General features: G+C 47.8%; 3 protein-coding genes across 3 annotated transcripts; 1 reads left to right on the forward strand and 2 right to left on the reverse strand.

The window, feature by feature from the left end:
- Nucleotides 1–1208: 1208 nt before the first annotated feature.
- On the reverse strand, nucleotides 1209–2720 carry atnC_9 (MFS efflux pump atnC; the record flags this gene model as incomplete). Its single annotated transcript, XM_014688214.1, has 1 exon — nucleotides 1209–2720. The coding sequence occupies one exon, from the start codon at nucleotides 2718–2720 to the stop codon at nucleotides 1209–1211; it is 1512 nt and encodes a 503-aa protein (XP_014543700.1).
- A 916-nt stretch (nucleotides 2721–3636) lies between these two features.
- cpaT_2 (MFS transporter cpaT) lies at nucleotides 3637–5483 on the forward strand (the record flags this gene model as incomplete). Its single annotated transcript, XM_014688213.1, has 5 exons — nucleotides 3637–3860; nucleotides 3963–4341; nucleotides 4392–4469; nucleotides 4543–4894; nucleotides 5002–5483. The coding sequence occupies 5 exons, from the start codon at nucleotides 3637–3639 to the stop codon at nucleotides 5481–5483; spliced, it is 1515 nt and encodes a 504-aa protein (XP_014543699.1).
- An 8183-nt stretch (nucleotides 5484–13666) lies between these two features.
- Nucleotides 13667–15530, reverse strand: atB_1 (Efflux pump atB; the record flags this gene model as incomplete). Its single annotated transcript, XM_014688212.2, has 6 exons — nucleotides 13667–13833; nucleotides 13908–13977; nucleotides 14043–14079; nucleotides 14240–14765; nucleotides 14815–15317; nucleotides 15376–15530. 6 exons carry the CDS (start codon nucleotides 15528–15530, stop codon nucleotides 13667–13669), a joined length of 1458 nt encoding a protein of 485 aa, XP_014543698.2.
- Nucleotides 15531–15719: the final 189 nt, after the last annotated feature.

The raw sequence follows: 15719 nt of genomic DNA on the forward strand, positions 1-15719 counted from the left end.
CCCTCGTTGGCTCTCGTATTTGACTCGGCCCGGTCAGGTTGCATGTTTAAAGCATCAACTTGAAGATTTTCCGGTAGACTTGAGCGTTGCCGCGCACCTACATCCAGAGATCAGCTTGTTTATAATCGTCAATACGATGAGGTGGCAAGGCCGAAGTCTGACGCACGAGATCTGCGTTTGGAGACGCGGTTACGCTCACGCCTTCGCTCCATGTCAATATTTGAAGCCGGAGGTTGATTGAGAAAAAACATCATTTCAACATTTTGGCCGAATCCTCACCTGGGAGATATGAGATACTCTTGCACTACTTAAACTTGACCCCATTAGGTAAAGCTAGCAGCTTTATCCTCTCATTGTGCTGCGTGCAAAGAGAACTCGGCTTGTTGGCCGTGCGAGTACGTCTCTGTCGGTGTCTCCGTTCTTCATTCGACAGCAAAACTCCCTTTCACAAAACGTCCTAACCCATTGATTCTATTACTGTACCGTGTTTCCTCCTCGTGTCACTGCACGTGGAGGCGGTCTTACCAACAGCATATGCATGCATTAACTATTGCGGTTTAGATCGTTGAAACTTCGCTTGCCCGTACCGCTTCGCTAGTGACGCGAGTGAGTAATCCTGGCACGATTCGTGCACCATTGCTGGGAGAGCAAATGCGTCACCGGCATGGCTTGCTGCAACAGGTTTTACGAAGTAGGCTGAGGAAATGGCGTTTCCAACAACAGTCGTGCCGCTTAGGGGATTAACCAACATATCATAATGATCCATCTCTAATAACGTTGGGCAATGGAATGTTTCCTTCGGGTAACTTCCGTGGTCCGAACATTGAATGCCCCTACAGCACTGGGCAAGCAAAACCGGAGGGCATTAAATAGACCAACATCTGTTCAAGAACTTTTCAAACCATAGGTACGGAGTAGCCAGGACCAACTTCTTGAAGCAGAGGTAGAATGATTAATTATTCCAGCTGTGGCAAAGACCGCGTCATATCAAGCGTTATATTCGCTTACCTCGTATCCTCAACGTAGCAAAACAAACAAGCAGCCATCTTCACCCAGTGCCAGGGACAACGTTGGTTAGTTGGCCTCGGTCGTAATACATAGCTAGAGGTAATGGCCTCGAAACCGGGGTCCTTGCATCCAAGTACACTTTTACTACTCGTTTCTGTATCCGTACTTGCTTCATGAACTGGCATCTGAATCTGTCAAGTTCATTCTAAGCCATTCCGAGTCCGCTCAAGCTGTCGCGGCAGGCGGATACAAAGGACCAATCCGCCAGCCCCAGAGAAAAGAATTGAGGCGACCATGTATGGGAGTCCTACCCAAATTCCACCCATGGCAAGGCCCCGACGGAAAGAGAGAGCCAAGACGGGTCCGGATACCATGGCGCCAAAGCTTTGTGCCAAAGCGATGGCCGTGTTGAGAGCTCCAGCTTGTGACGGCAAAACCAGAGAGGTTGCCAGGCTGCGGAGTGCCGCATAATAGCCCCAGCCAAAGGCAAAACTGACGACTCCTGCCGTGAAAGTTTCAGATTGCTGCGAAAGAGCCATGATGGCCGTGCCTACCATCAAGAGAAACACGCTCCCCTGCACGAGAAAAAGGTCGGCTCTGACGGTTGACATGTGCTTCAACATCAAAAAGGAGAACCGAGGCAACAGGAATAAGAGGCTCAATAAGTTAATGACGCCTTTGATAGTTATTAGAAGGCTTGATTGTGCAATAGTCCACGAGAACTTCTTTGATGCATATTGGACGACAAACTGCAGAGCCTCTCTTCCAATGCTTGCCATCAAAAATGATGCTGTGACTAGAAGTATGTTCATCATGACTTTGGCACTAATCCCATGACCGCGGAAGAGCGACCATTTTTGCAACAAGGACCGAATGGAAAAGACGTGTTTTCGGGTCCCTTGTTGGTCATCAGGCCAGGCACGCCGCTCTTCCAACGGTGCTTCTCGCCGAGAACGTGCTGGCATCGTTTCAGGGAGCGCAAAAGCAGCCGCAAGGCCGATGAACTCGAAAGCGACACCGGCCAAAAACGGAAACCAAGGCGTCCATGACATTGCGAGAGCGCTAGACGGAGTTGCCAGAAGCTCGCCGAGCAAGATAATGGCCGACAACCTGAAAAAGATGGACGACCGTTGTGAAGCCGGAAAAACATCTGTTATGATGGTGAAGGCCATGGATGTTGCAATCTGAGGTCCTCCTCCAATCAATTGCAATAGCGGCGCGGCCCAAATGGCCTCGGCAGGGATTCTATCGCTCGTCCCAAGTATGAATCGAACTACCATCTCTTCCAATATGAGGCCAATCAAGCTGAGCAGTAAAACAGGTTTTCTGCCGAATCTGTCTGCAGCGAAGCCGTACGGAAGAGCCAAGATGATGCCGGGAACCTGGTTGCAGAAGGCCATCCATCCGACCAAGATGGCCAGCTCAGCTTGGATGCCATCCGCCTTGCAATCTGGGCCTGACGCATCGCCTGGTCTTGCAATGCCATGTCTTCTGCAGACAATTTGCTCCAGAATGTCTATTTGAGGCGCGAAGGACAAGTAGTTTCCAAAGTCAATGGCGATGATGCAGATGCCGACCAATATCAGGACTGTTCTGGCGCTGATGTTTGATGTCTGCTCATCTTCTTGATTGTATTCGCGACATGTTGACTGTCCTAGGAGTGGTGTCGTTTCGGCCCTGGCCTCGTGGACCGAGTCGTGCGTTGTGGCCATGGCGGAATCTGTGGTGTCTGGTAAGATTCGAAGAAAACATCAATGTCCCATGTAGGCTTTGTGAAAGCTACGTGGTTCAAAAAAAAAAAGGGAACATTGGCTTGGCCGAAATCCACGAGGGACGTGTGTCCGAGCAAGACGGTCCAGATGGACCGAATCAACGATTCGGTTGACGAAACAGCACAGGGCCACGCGCAACGTGTGGCCATTGATGCCTGGCTTGTCATCAACAAGGACCCAGCACGTCAATTTACTATTTGATTGACTCCGTACGTGGCGACCTTTTGCAGCGAGCATGCGCAACTCTGACTTTGAACATTGCATTGACCAGACAACATTGGAGGAGGCCGGCTGGGGGTACCAGATTGGCCCATCGACGGCACGGCACGGCACAGCCACCCCCTCCTTCATGTCAAGTCAATCAACTTCATCCAATTGACCAGACGTCGACTTGACTCTTTTCGGGCATTTCACAGTCCGTGTGGTGTGCACAAGTTGACTCACAACAACATGTGTTGAACCAACCAGCATGACAGGCGGGTTAAGGGGGGCGCCATGGCTGAGTATGGAATGCGCCGAGACAGACTGGAGTTGACGCTTGCGCACACGCACCCAGTATGCATCTGGGGGTCGGGGCATCATTGATGCTCACATGGCCACCGGACGCCACTGCAGATGGTCGTCCAGAAAGGGAAGCTAGCATTGAACTGCGTTGGGAGTCGATATGCAGCCATGAGGCGCAAAATCTCTGGTCAGCGCGGCCAACATGCCTTGAGATGAAAACGATGGAGTCATCCCGGTCGTCTACCAGTCGGTGCGTCACTTCAACAATTGTCTCTGAATGGCCATCGTCAGCCTCCTCAGCTTAAAGTCATTCGTTTCTCATGAGACAGACTGCCGCTGCTAAACGTTGGCAATGACTGAGCCAACTCTCTCACCCGATCCGCATGCCGCGCAAACCATCCTCGCTCAAGACCAGGCCCAAGAGAAGAAGACCGTCCATGCTCGCACAACAGAGGCGGAGACCGATCCATACAATGTTGCATGGAATGGACATGGCGATGTGTCAAATCCCAAAAACTGGTCCGCACGGTCGCGATGGGTTCAGTTGACCATCCTTGGCTTGTTGAACTTTGTCACGTAGGTCTTCGTCTCTTGATCTGACTCATTTGGAGACACGTGCAAGTTTCCAGTTTCCAGGCATTGGTTGCATACTTACCTTCGTATGTCACTGTATTGTAGATGCTTGTCCTCCTCTATGCTCGCACCAGCCCTCTCAAGTTTGGTGTCTGATCTCGACACTCACAACTCTGCGTTAACCTCGCTATCGCTGTCGATATATGTTGTAGGCTTTGCCTTGGGACCACTCATCACTGCACCACTATCAGAAATGTACGGAAGAATCATTGTGTACCATATTTCCAGCCTCTTATTCCTCGCCTTCACCTCCGCCTCCGCCGCGAGTAGTAATATTGGCATGTTTATCGCCTTCCGCTTTTTCTCTGGCTGCGTAGGAATTACACCTGCCGCTTTGCTTGGCGGGTCTATCGGTGATCTCATGCCACCCTCGAGTATGGGTAAAGCGACTGGAAGTATAGCTATAGGATCTTTGATCGCACCTGTGAGTGGAATCATAGACGAGCAAAATACACAAGCTGACAAGTTCTGCAGCTTATCGCCCCCGTGATTGGAGGCTATTTGAGTGAGTACGCAGGATGGAGATGGGTCTTGTGGCTGAACACCATTCTGGTTCGTATAGGAAGTTATGAAATGTCTGGTGCGTCATCGGGAAAGAAACGCTGACTTATTCAACCACTGTTAGTATGGAGCAATTGCTGTCCCATCACTGTTCATTCTTCGAGAAACTTACGCGCCGATTTTACTGTCGCGCAAGGCAAGACGTCTGCGTAGAGAGACGGGAGATTCGCGATACAGATACTGCTTAGACTCCAACACAAGTCGGACACCAGCTTTCAAGGAAGCTTTAGTACGCCCACTACAGTTTCTAGTCACGTCCCCAATTGTCTTTATATTATCGTGGGAGGTAGCTATCGTATATGGAGTTCAATATCTCGTTTTCACCACCCTGGCACTGGTATTTGAGCAGCGATACCAATTTTCAGCGGGCTCAGCGGGTCTCACCTATCTCGGTGACGGAATCGGTGCGATTGCTGGTGAGTTTCTCAACCTTGTTCCGTTAAATGGCGAAACGGTTGTGAACATCTAGCTTAACCCACGTTTGCATGATATCGCTGACGGCAAATCTTGATGTGTCTTCTAGGAGTCTTCGCAACCGCCATGGCAATGGACAAAATAGCAAAGAAAAAAGCCAGCATAGACACACAATCTGCCCCGGAGAAAGTGCTCTGGCTGCTTATCCCGGCCGGCATTCTTGTCCCGGCCGGGTTGTTCTGGTATGGGTGGTCGGTGGAAGCGAAAAGTTTCTGGCTTGTGCCACTGATCGGTCTTGGTGTGTTTGGTTTTGCCATTATGGCTGTTTTCATGCCTGTCCAAGTATATCTGATCCGTGCCTTTGACCACCACTCAACATCCGCATTGGCGGCCAACAACTTGTTGCGCAGCATTCTTGGCGCTGTCCTACCGCTTGCTGGTTTGGACATGTATGCGACGCTGGGATATGGTTGGGGCAACAGCCTGTTGGCATTCGTCTCGCTGGCCACGATTCCTCTTACGATACTACTGGTATATCGGGGTGGCAACATGAGAGAGAAGGATCATAATATACCCAAGATTCGTTCATAGGGCTGTTGAGGCCCAGAGAGGCTGGTTCGTTCTTCATTGCAAGAGGATGTGCGTGTTGATGCGATTACATCAAGAAAGAAAGCCAAAAAGACGGACATGCGATTCTGAATAAAGCTAGCCCACTCGAGTGAACATGTTGACAAATTAGGAACATTCATAAGAGGAAGTTTTTTCCAGCCGTAATATAATCAAGCTAGAGCTGATCATGTTGAATTAATCAGCTAGTTTCATACTAAAACTAAAGGCTAGGAAAATAACAAAAAACAAGTCAACAAATGAAAGGGTATCTACATGCAAGCCGAAGCGCATACTTATAGATACCCTTGACAAAAAAAGCAATATAAAGAGTGTAGTGTAAGAAAGCAAACGTAGGTAACATTTGAAGCCTCAATTCCCGCCCCCCCCCGCCTTGCATGGGCATTTCTCCTCCGCTATTTTCGTATCCGTATCCGGTTCGAAGAGTACGCGGATGAAATGAGTTGTCCAGGAAGCACGTCGTCTTGATTTGTTTTCCGTACCCTATCGGATAGCCACACCTGGAAACTCTGCCATGCATATTGAAGGTAATAGCCAAACGTGCAAAGCTCAAGTGGTCTTGGGTTGTTGGAGCAGTTGCACCACTTCATACGCCTCTCGTATGCTATAGTGAAGCTTGTCCTTATCCTCACACACCGCCGAGTTCTGACCCCAACAACGATCGCATGATTGCCGCGTAGATAAATCGCAGAAAGGACAAGGCTTCAATTCGAGACTCTCTATAAGTGACTTCTCGCAGCAACGACATGTGTGACAACTCGACATGTGGTCAAACAGTTCAGAAAAAGTGGACCTTTTCGAAGAACATATCGGACATGTGACCTCGTATTCTTGACGAGAAGTCTTCTTATAGTCGAAAACCTGGATACGAGAATCCAACCGGCCACGTCCTCGAGCAGACGTCTGGTTAGTCGCATCGTTCCTAGTAGTTGCTTTTGTATTAGTGATGGCATGATGCATAGTGCGAAGCTCAAGGAACATACCCAGCTGCATTTTGTTGTTGCTCTGCCATTATGAGGGCCTTGATGGGTGGTATTGTAATTGTCTCTTGAGAGGATGGAGCTTTGGATGTTGCTGAGTAGAAAAGCCTAGGGACCCGCGAAAAGGGAGGGAGGGAGCACATGGCCCTTTAAATAGAGCATGAAACCTGGATTCACTACACTACGCAGGTGTCAAAGGCCTAGGTGCACAGGGTTTGTTTTTGCCAGTGCACTGCCTAGTCAAGACCATAAAGTTGGCATGCTGTTTCAGTGAAGGAAGTGAGGCTTTGTCCTACCATGAATTCACTGCCCTACCTCACAAAGACACTAAAGAGCACACATGTTAAGTCTTAGATGTACATGTTCTGCTCAAGACATGTAGTCGTAGTAGACTGGGTAGTTCAGTCGGTGTCAAGACCGCCCTTGATCTTCAACAGCCTTTGTGTTTCTGCAACACCTAGTTTCATCGTGCCGCCACAACCGCCGCACCTACCACTCTCAGAAAGCTGTGCGCGCTGCTTGACCAAGCTCTCCTTCACGGCTGTGGTCTGTGACCCGGGATGGCTGCTTTTATTCTTTGTCGATTCTTTGTCCGGTCGATGTGGCGTGATCAAGGTTGCGACAGTCATAGCTCCCTCTATGAAACGGCCTTTCTGCAAGTCGTGCTGCATTAAATTCTGCCCACTAGTCGAACATAAGACGCTGCTAATCGCACGTGCCAGTAGCGTAAACTGATCATGTGGCAGTAACAGGGAATCTTAGAACATAAAGATCTGTGACTGTCACACGGTCAAGACCTGAACAGAGGTATCAGACTGTAAAGGTTACACAACAACAACAACAAAGAAAGGTGTTACGAGAGCCCGGTGTCAGACCACGAGCGAGGGCTGCCTCGGGCATAAGCCCTTACTGACTTCTTGTATTTATAGGGGCCTCCCGCCCCTTAGGGCCTCGTAGAAACCCAAGGACCTTTAATAACTTAAAGTTAATTATTATAGTTTAAATTAAGTCCTCTATTCCACGCCCAGTGATCCTGCCCTTGTCACAGTGAGGACAGCATTAACGCGGCAGGCAAGACTATCGCGAGAGCAGGAGGATGCGTGAATGTGGACAGAAATTAAAGTGATAGGAAACCTGTGTATTCGGTAGATGTTCAATTAACGCTCTAAGGTTGGCTTTGTAGGAGCGGCTACCAGTTCCATAATAGTCGATAGTTGGTGTTTTCCATTCACCCAATGACCCTTTGTCCAACGCTACGGCGAGCTTGCGACATTAGTACTATGAGGATATACAATGGCCCGTTTTGAACATAAGTGGGTAAAAGAATAGTTATATTTATTTTCTACAACCTCCGAGAGAAGTCTTTGAGTTAATTCAATCAGATCCTAGGGACCTCGCCCTTATACATCGTGTGACTTGCGTGGTCAGTTGCGGTTCCCTGGCCTTAACACGGCCAAGATATACTGTGGCCAGATGTGTCGCATGATTATCTGGCTCATATTTTTTTATTTATTCTTTTATTCACGCAACTTAATTATATATACTGTGATAAATACAAGAAAGAAGACATAGCAAGCCTCTGTCATCAACCGAGGTTACGCATTTTATATGAAAGACGCAAGCGAAGCCTCTAGTTTCGTAATCGCCAAACTATTAGACCGCCTTGTCCGGGAAATTATCAATTTAGCATGGCAGGAACCAATCTCTGAAAGCAAAGGCAAGCACCGTGCTCGGTTCGAGCCGCTCAGTGTGCAAATTGTAATTATTTGTATTTAGATACCCTACTTAACCGTCTATTCCGAGTGAGGAAAACCCTTTAAATGGGAAAAAAAACCTCACCTCCTCTCCTAGATCCCCGCCTATCTCCCGACCCGCATAGTAGCATATTCGTCATTATTGCTGCATGTGGTTATTCTCTCCTACATCCAAGTGCCCCCCTGCCTTCATGATTTCGCTGAGGGGACGACCCCAGAAACAAATTGGTTCTCTTGTCTTTCCGAAATAGCTGATGTAGTGAGAGTCCGATGAGCATTCCTTTTCCCCGGTCCCGGGACACCGGGCACATCCTGGACGCGGCGGCGCCTTGTTTCCATTGTCGTCATAAGCGCACTCACAACGTTCCACAGGCTTTTTGCTCAAAGGAAATTTACACCATTCACATATGCATTTTCCCCTATGATCTTCTGCGCCTTCCATGGTTGCAAATTCAACTAGGCATCGACGGCACAAAAACATTTTGGATTCAGGATCGAATAAAAATCGGGTGCATTTTATCTTGTGCCTGTCCCTCCTTCCTTTAAATTCGGATCCACATTGCTCGCAAGGTTTTCTAAACTCAGTGGTTAGTGCATGTCTCCGATCTCTTTCTTCCCGAATTTCACGAGAGATAAGCACTTACTTCCTTCCCATGGTGATGATAACTCGAGGGTGTTCTTGCAGAGTGATGGCGATATTTGAACTTTGTAGTGTATAGGCCGACCGCGTGGGGAATAACTGCTGCGATGAGAGTAGCTGCTGGTTGTTTTCGTGGATGAGGATGAGCAATGGATTGCTTCGGTAGCGGCAGCTGTCGGCCTTTATATAGTGAAGAAGATAGAGAGGCTGCTTCAATGAACCATTTGCTTTATTTCATACACTGCTGTATTGGTTATAAGTTTAAGCTGTTTGTGAATGATTCTTGGAACAATCACAGGCTGCGTCATGAACATCCGCATAATCGTTAACAGTAACTATTCCATAATGAATCTTTTAGTTTTTCTTTTTTTACAAGTCTGCGTGCTTTATTATTTTCCACTGAGCTTCTTTGGCAGCTTCATGGGTGTGCTACTGCGGAAGCTAAGGAGACAAAGTCACAGCTCCCCCTCCCACCCCGATTTCGAAAAGAAGATAGGGCTCATTATGGAAGTGCTTCTTCCTGAATAGAGCTGCAAGTCGATTCACCTCCCTCCCAAATTAATATCCTAACTGATTAAAAACCCAACCGCCGTCCTTAGTTCGAGCCACTTGGTGTGCAAATCGTAAACATTTGAATTCAAACACGCTACTTATTTGTCTAGTTAGAGTGAGGAAAACCCTTAGAATGGGGAAAAAAACCTGCTCTCCCAGATCCAACCATGTCTCCGGGCCGGGATCGTAGCGTTATCGCTACCGTTGCCGGCCATCCTCCCACACATTCAGTGCACACATTGCACTCGATAGGTAGTAAGCCACCTAGCTTACTGCATTCCAGTTCGGTATTGAACCGATTTACCAATGATGATATCCTCAGGCTTCAAGCCTTCTTTCCCTTCTTTCCCTTTCGCGGATATTATGTGATTTTCCGCTGAGCAGGGATTCGTCACCATGGGCCCGCCACACTCCGAACAACAGCAGCGATCTAAATGAAGAACTGCATTACCCAGATTGTCATACTGTCTTTTACATCGACGGCAGGTCCAACGGCGTGGGCACCAATAGTCGGATAAAAAAAACCGAGTGCAATTGCGCAAGTGGCTTGCCATGGACGCGACTGGAACGTTGTGTGAACAGAAATCGCATCGTTCCCTAAATCTAGAGGTTAGAGCACGTCCTAGATATCTTTATTTGCCTTAAGTTTTTCGGGGGATGAGCACCTACACTTCGGTTGAAGCCATTTCGGCGACAACTCGGCGGAGGTTTGCAAAATGCTGGTGATGTTTGAACTTTGCGGCGTATAGATTGACAGTGTAGGGAATATTTACTTGGATGAGAGTAGTTGCTGGCAGTTTGATGTCGATGATAATGAAGGATTGGTAGTGTCGGTAGCTGCAACTGTCGGCATTTATGAAGGCGAGACGATGAACTGGGTTTTTTAGTCTACGCCTTGTCTTATTTTATAAGCTGTTATGTTTGTTGTAAGTTCTATTTGTTCTTGGATGGACCAGGTACGGCGCATATGTCTGGGAATGTTTGTCCGAACAGTTGTAAGCTGCGTCAGAAACGTCCACATGATCGTTAACGGCGGCCATTGCACAGTAGTTCTTGCCTTTCTTCTTCTTTTATAAGTCTTCGTGCTTTATTGTTTTCTACTGAGCTTCTTTGGCAGCTTCATGCGTGCCACTCTCAGCTCCCCATCCCACCCCGATTCCCAGCGATTCGGTCTTGCTGTCCTCAATGGTTGGGTGTGAAAGGATGCGGTACAAATAGCCCCAGATGTCGAATGTTGCAATGTGTGGTGCGCCTTTCATTTTCATGTGCGGCACACTTTTATTGTGACACCCAGTCTTTGTCAAGATATCTGGTACACGGAGCCGGCGGCTCACCCAAGTACCGCAGCATAGGCGAAACGCTCCAGACTAGGTCTTTGTACTTCTTACTTGATCCGATTTAAAACGCCGACGATTGTTAGCATTTAGAAGCCATGGAAGCCCCTGCGATGCATATCATATGTTAGGACCACCGCCTTTGCATCGACTACAATGAAGTCGGATTTGGTAAGCGAGACGTCGAGTGTTGCACGGTTAGGCCGTAACAAAGGCGTCGAGCCAACAGAGGTCACGTAAAGGAGGCATCAGGAGACCTGGATCGGGGCCCCATGCCACACGGTTACAGGAGGGATACGAGCACGGGACCTCAAAGAACCGAAGACCCCCGCGACACCTTGTACTCCAAGAGCCTTTCAGTTAACGAGGCCTCGAGGAAAACCAAGGGCCTTAATACAAAATACTATTATTAGATGAATTGAGGTATTGCGCCAATCCTTTGCCCCTTGTCACAAGAGGGCTCCGGGGCGATGTGCCCTTCTTGCGTTTTGAACAACCCCCCCATTGCCGAACGGACCACTCTGATAAACGCCTTGACGTGCTCTCCCCTGACACAACGGAGTTTGAATGCCACATTGTTTACGAATCCCATGTTCGAGAAAGCATCCATGCTGCGGTTGTTCTGTTTGCATTTTCCATGAAAGAAGTGGTTGAGATAAAGCCCCTTATTACAATGCCCAAGGCGTCAACCAGACTGCTCTCCATTGCCGCGACAAGGTTTCGGAAATTGCTCGGAGAGAAGCGGTGTGCCAGGGACACAGACCAGATCTATCGTGGAAAGGCCAGGTCATTCCGTTGGGTGGTTCTCTCTCAAGGTCCCAGCATTTAAATTGTTACACGGATGACACGTTGCCATGAAGACACGGGCCAAACCTTGATCCCGACGATAGTTACACAAGGGCTCGGATCACGAGACCTAGGGTAAAGTCCCTTACCACTTCTTGATATAAATAACGGTCTTTTGCTCTTAGGGCTTTAAGGAAAACTAAGGACCTTTGATATCAAAGCAAAGTATTAGATGCATACGACTGTTGTTCTAAGCCCCTAAATATTAGGCCTTGTTACATAGATGCACACACGGCTGTTTATTATGTCGAAACATTTTGTGGACTGAGACTTTACTGGCTATTATAGAGAAGATTGTTCGCTGTGACAAAATGGAACGGCTTGTGTTGAAGGGCGTAGGACAATATCGCATCCGGCTAATAATTCGCTTCAATATTAAAGGTCTGGTCCTTCCTTGGTTCTTGTTGGAATGGTTGCAGCACCAGAAGTGATGTATGTATTTGATTGGTTGCAGCCACCGGAGTGGGGCCCCAAAAGGGATGGCGAGCCGGCTGAGGTAAGCCGGCTCAACACCATAAAATGGAGCCCACAAAGCCAAACGTAGATTTGAATGTCATCAAGTTGTTTGTGCATACACTTGAACCCGATGTCTCGATCGTTTATGCATGCACGTTTTTTTATATCAAACAGCGGTGAGTAATTGAGCCTGCGCGTCTGAGGCTTCCACTAGGTCTCGAGCCCTCATGTATGTTATAATGGATATTTGACAGCAAATATCAATTGTATTGCTTGTGCTTGTGAGAACTAGCTACGATGCTAACAAGCCGGGAGTGTGTGATGCTGTGGGCATCGCGTGAGTCTGAACTCATCACGTGACCACCCTCAACAGTGTAGCCGTTGTCGGGTTCAAGGCTCGGCCCGTGCCTTTATGACAACGTGACTTCCGTGTAACATTACCAGAGCCGATACCTGGAAGGGCAGAAAGCTTGTTTTATTCAGAAAATATCGAGATTTGGTCAGCAGACAAGATCTTTCAAGGATGGAGTATGGACGTGGTCGATGCTCCATCGAGTAAACATCCTTGACAGAGGTAACCTAAAGACGATAATGTGCAAGCACTGGTAACGCCTTGGTATGAGAGCAACACAATTGGAATATCTTTACGGGGTAGGGCGAATTCAAACTGTCCCGCTTTAGAATTAGCCGAACAACTGGCTGGCTTTTGCAGTATAATTATGTTGGATTTAACAGTGATGGTAACCACGAAATTGCATAGTGGAAAATATGATAATCTTGACGATTGGAGGTCCTCGAAAAGCCTGCAAGTTTGACTAGACGACTGACTATTTGATTCCCAGTCGACCCCCTGAAGACCCGGATCGTAGCCTTTAATTCAAGCCCTGGGAAGAAAGCAGCTATCGTAGTGTCAGAAGCCACATGGAAAGATAGACAAGACATGCATACTTATTAGCTGGGTATAGGAGCTATTCCGCCAAGGGCCGCTATTACTGGACGACCTTTTTGCTTATGGCCTCGTGGTCTAACCTGATAACCACTCTGACATGTCAGCAGCCTCGACGGAACATTTTTAACCCAACAATCTGGACACCCAGACCCAGTATACTGCATCCCATGTAATAAACCGAACATGCCATAATTGGACAGAAATTATACCCTCTTGAGTTTCGTTGACAGTGTGGCTCCAGTTAATGGAATGACGCAACATGTTGTACACCAACCTGCTTGCTGAATAGCTAGCTGGATTTCAGTGTCAAGTCAACTATTAGTGGATTTCACTTTCTTTACTCTAATATTATTTAAACATTTTAGACTAGTCAGTTATATACTAGGGCGATAGCTAGTGTTGCGGTTAAACATCATCCCGGAATGCCAGTAGATCTGGCGCTGAACTAGACTGAATACTTGGATACATTCAAGCTGGAATTTCGAATTACACCTCCAGAGCAGACATAGGAACCTCTATCTCAAATACGTTAAGATTACGCATCCTGAAATGGAATCAGGCCTGTCATGAGTTGGTCCCACGTAGCCTGACTTTTCCTGTCATAATGTCCTCTATCCAAACAATATAAATTCAGGTCTATACCAGTGAAGTAGCGAAGCGACTTCTCGCTCGTATTTGTTTGCCACGCATCAAGAACAGAAAAGGAAATGGTATCATTGCCACGGTAAGAAATGCCAACAGCGACGAAGCCCATTGAATTCCCAGCGTCTCATACATTTGCGTTCCGAATAGGGGAAATGCGGCTGTTCATGAGAAGAGTCAGACCAATGCCGCCACGAATAAAGTATTTAGATTCTCAGGGCGTTGGGGGACTCACCGGCAAACAGGCAACGCACAAAGGCGTTGGCGGCTAATGCACTCGCAGCATATAAGGGGTAGGCGTCGACCTATGGACTTCGTTTAGCGCCTTTTCTTAATATTTTCCGATGCAGAGGTAGCACAATGTACTTACAAGAAATGTGAATATACCGGTAAATACCAACATGGTCCTGCATTCCAGTTTATTAGTCTCAATTTTCCCCAACTGTGAAGACGGTAAATTCTGCTTAATAGTAATTCCATGTCGCTACGTGGATAGAATGCAGCAATGAAGCATCGTGAGCTCGCATTATAGTCGTAGGAAGTAAGATCAACTTGGTCTACACTCACCCAAGTCCGAAAATGGCGGATCCAACTATAGGCACCATCCAGTGCACCCTCGAATACGCAGCCCAGCCGAAGACGAAAATTCCAGCGGGCACCAAGAACGAACCAACAATGGCAGGCGGTAGTCTACCCTCAGGCTCCTCCCCATCCTGGTCTTTTTCCCCCTTGTCCCTAACGTCGAGAATGGAGGCAATGCGGTTCCAAAACGGGCCGGTGACGGCTGGTATCAGCATACCGCACATGATGCCCAAGAATGAGATACCCGTCTGATACAGCTTAAATTGATACACTGCCCCAAAAACAAGCGGGAAGGCGCCAAAGAAAAGATACAAGATGCCCAGAAGTATGGCAGAGAAGACGGAAAGACTGAGACACATGGGCTCAAAAATCAAGAGCTGAAAGGGCCGGAGGAGGGACGTGCCAACTATTTGAGCTATGGACTTTTCGACTGGCTCCATGGGCGCTATCCACCGATTGTCGCCAGTTGTTTTGCGAAGTTGTTTCGCTTTCTTTTTCAGCAGCGTTGAATCTATACACGAGTTAGAATAGATAAATGCATTTTGGTACTTGTGACTTACGAAATGTTTCGGGAACCAATAGTACAATCGTCAACCACACAGGGATGGACCAAATCATTAAAACATAGTATGTCCAGCGCCAGTCTGTGTAATAATTAATGAAACCGCCCACCAACGGTCCGAGACTGGGGCCAATGAATGGCGAGACGGCAAACACGGCCATGGGCGCTCCTATTTCTTTACTTGCGAATAAATCTCGAATGGTTCCACCAGATACGGCGAGGAATGTGCTACCTAGTAGGCCATCTAGGAAGCGAAAGACGAGCATGGTGGCAATATTCTTGGCGACAAGCTGTGGTATGAGAAAGATGATGTATAAGCTCCATGACACGAGGTAAATTGGTCGTCGGCCGTAGAGCTCGCTAAGTGGGCTGAGAAGCATGGGGCCTAGAGAAATGCCCAAGACGAAGGTTGAAAGCCCGAGTGTTGACACAATTCTTGAGTTGTGGAATTGCGCTTCCATTCCCTCATATGTGGAGGTGTAAATGGAGCTTGCACAGGTCCTGCCAAGTTGAGAGACGGGTCGACTAGATTTCTCTGAAGGGAAGTGGTAAAACTTACACGCATAAACTCACGTGGGAAACTATGAATGTAATGGTCCATTTCTTCAGTTTGGTAAAGTTGCGAGGATCTGAGGGGTCTTTGTCGCCGTCCCAAGACACTTCGAAAGAGGAGCCTTCTGGTTTTTGTATCAAATTGTTGCTTGTTCTGCTCATGCTGGGTTGATTTATTCGTGTTTCCTGCATCGGGGGACGATGGTAGTTTTTTGGTGGGTGGATGTACGATGAATCGGGTTACATGACATGTAAAGTTGTTATACTTGAACGGCACACTAGGCGACGCAGGTCCGTAACTCAATTGCCGTATAGTGACAAGATTTCTGCAAGTCATCTTATCTTTATAGT

Source organism: Metarhizium brunneum, chromosome 7, assembly GCF_013426205.1.
Source record: "Metarhizium brunneum chromosome 7, complete sequence".
In the NCBI taxonomy this organism is placed as follows: domain Eukaryota; kingdom Fungi; phylum Ascomycota; class Sordariomycetes; order Hypocreales; family Clavicipitaceae; genus Metarhizium; species Metarhizium brunneum.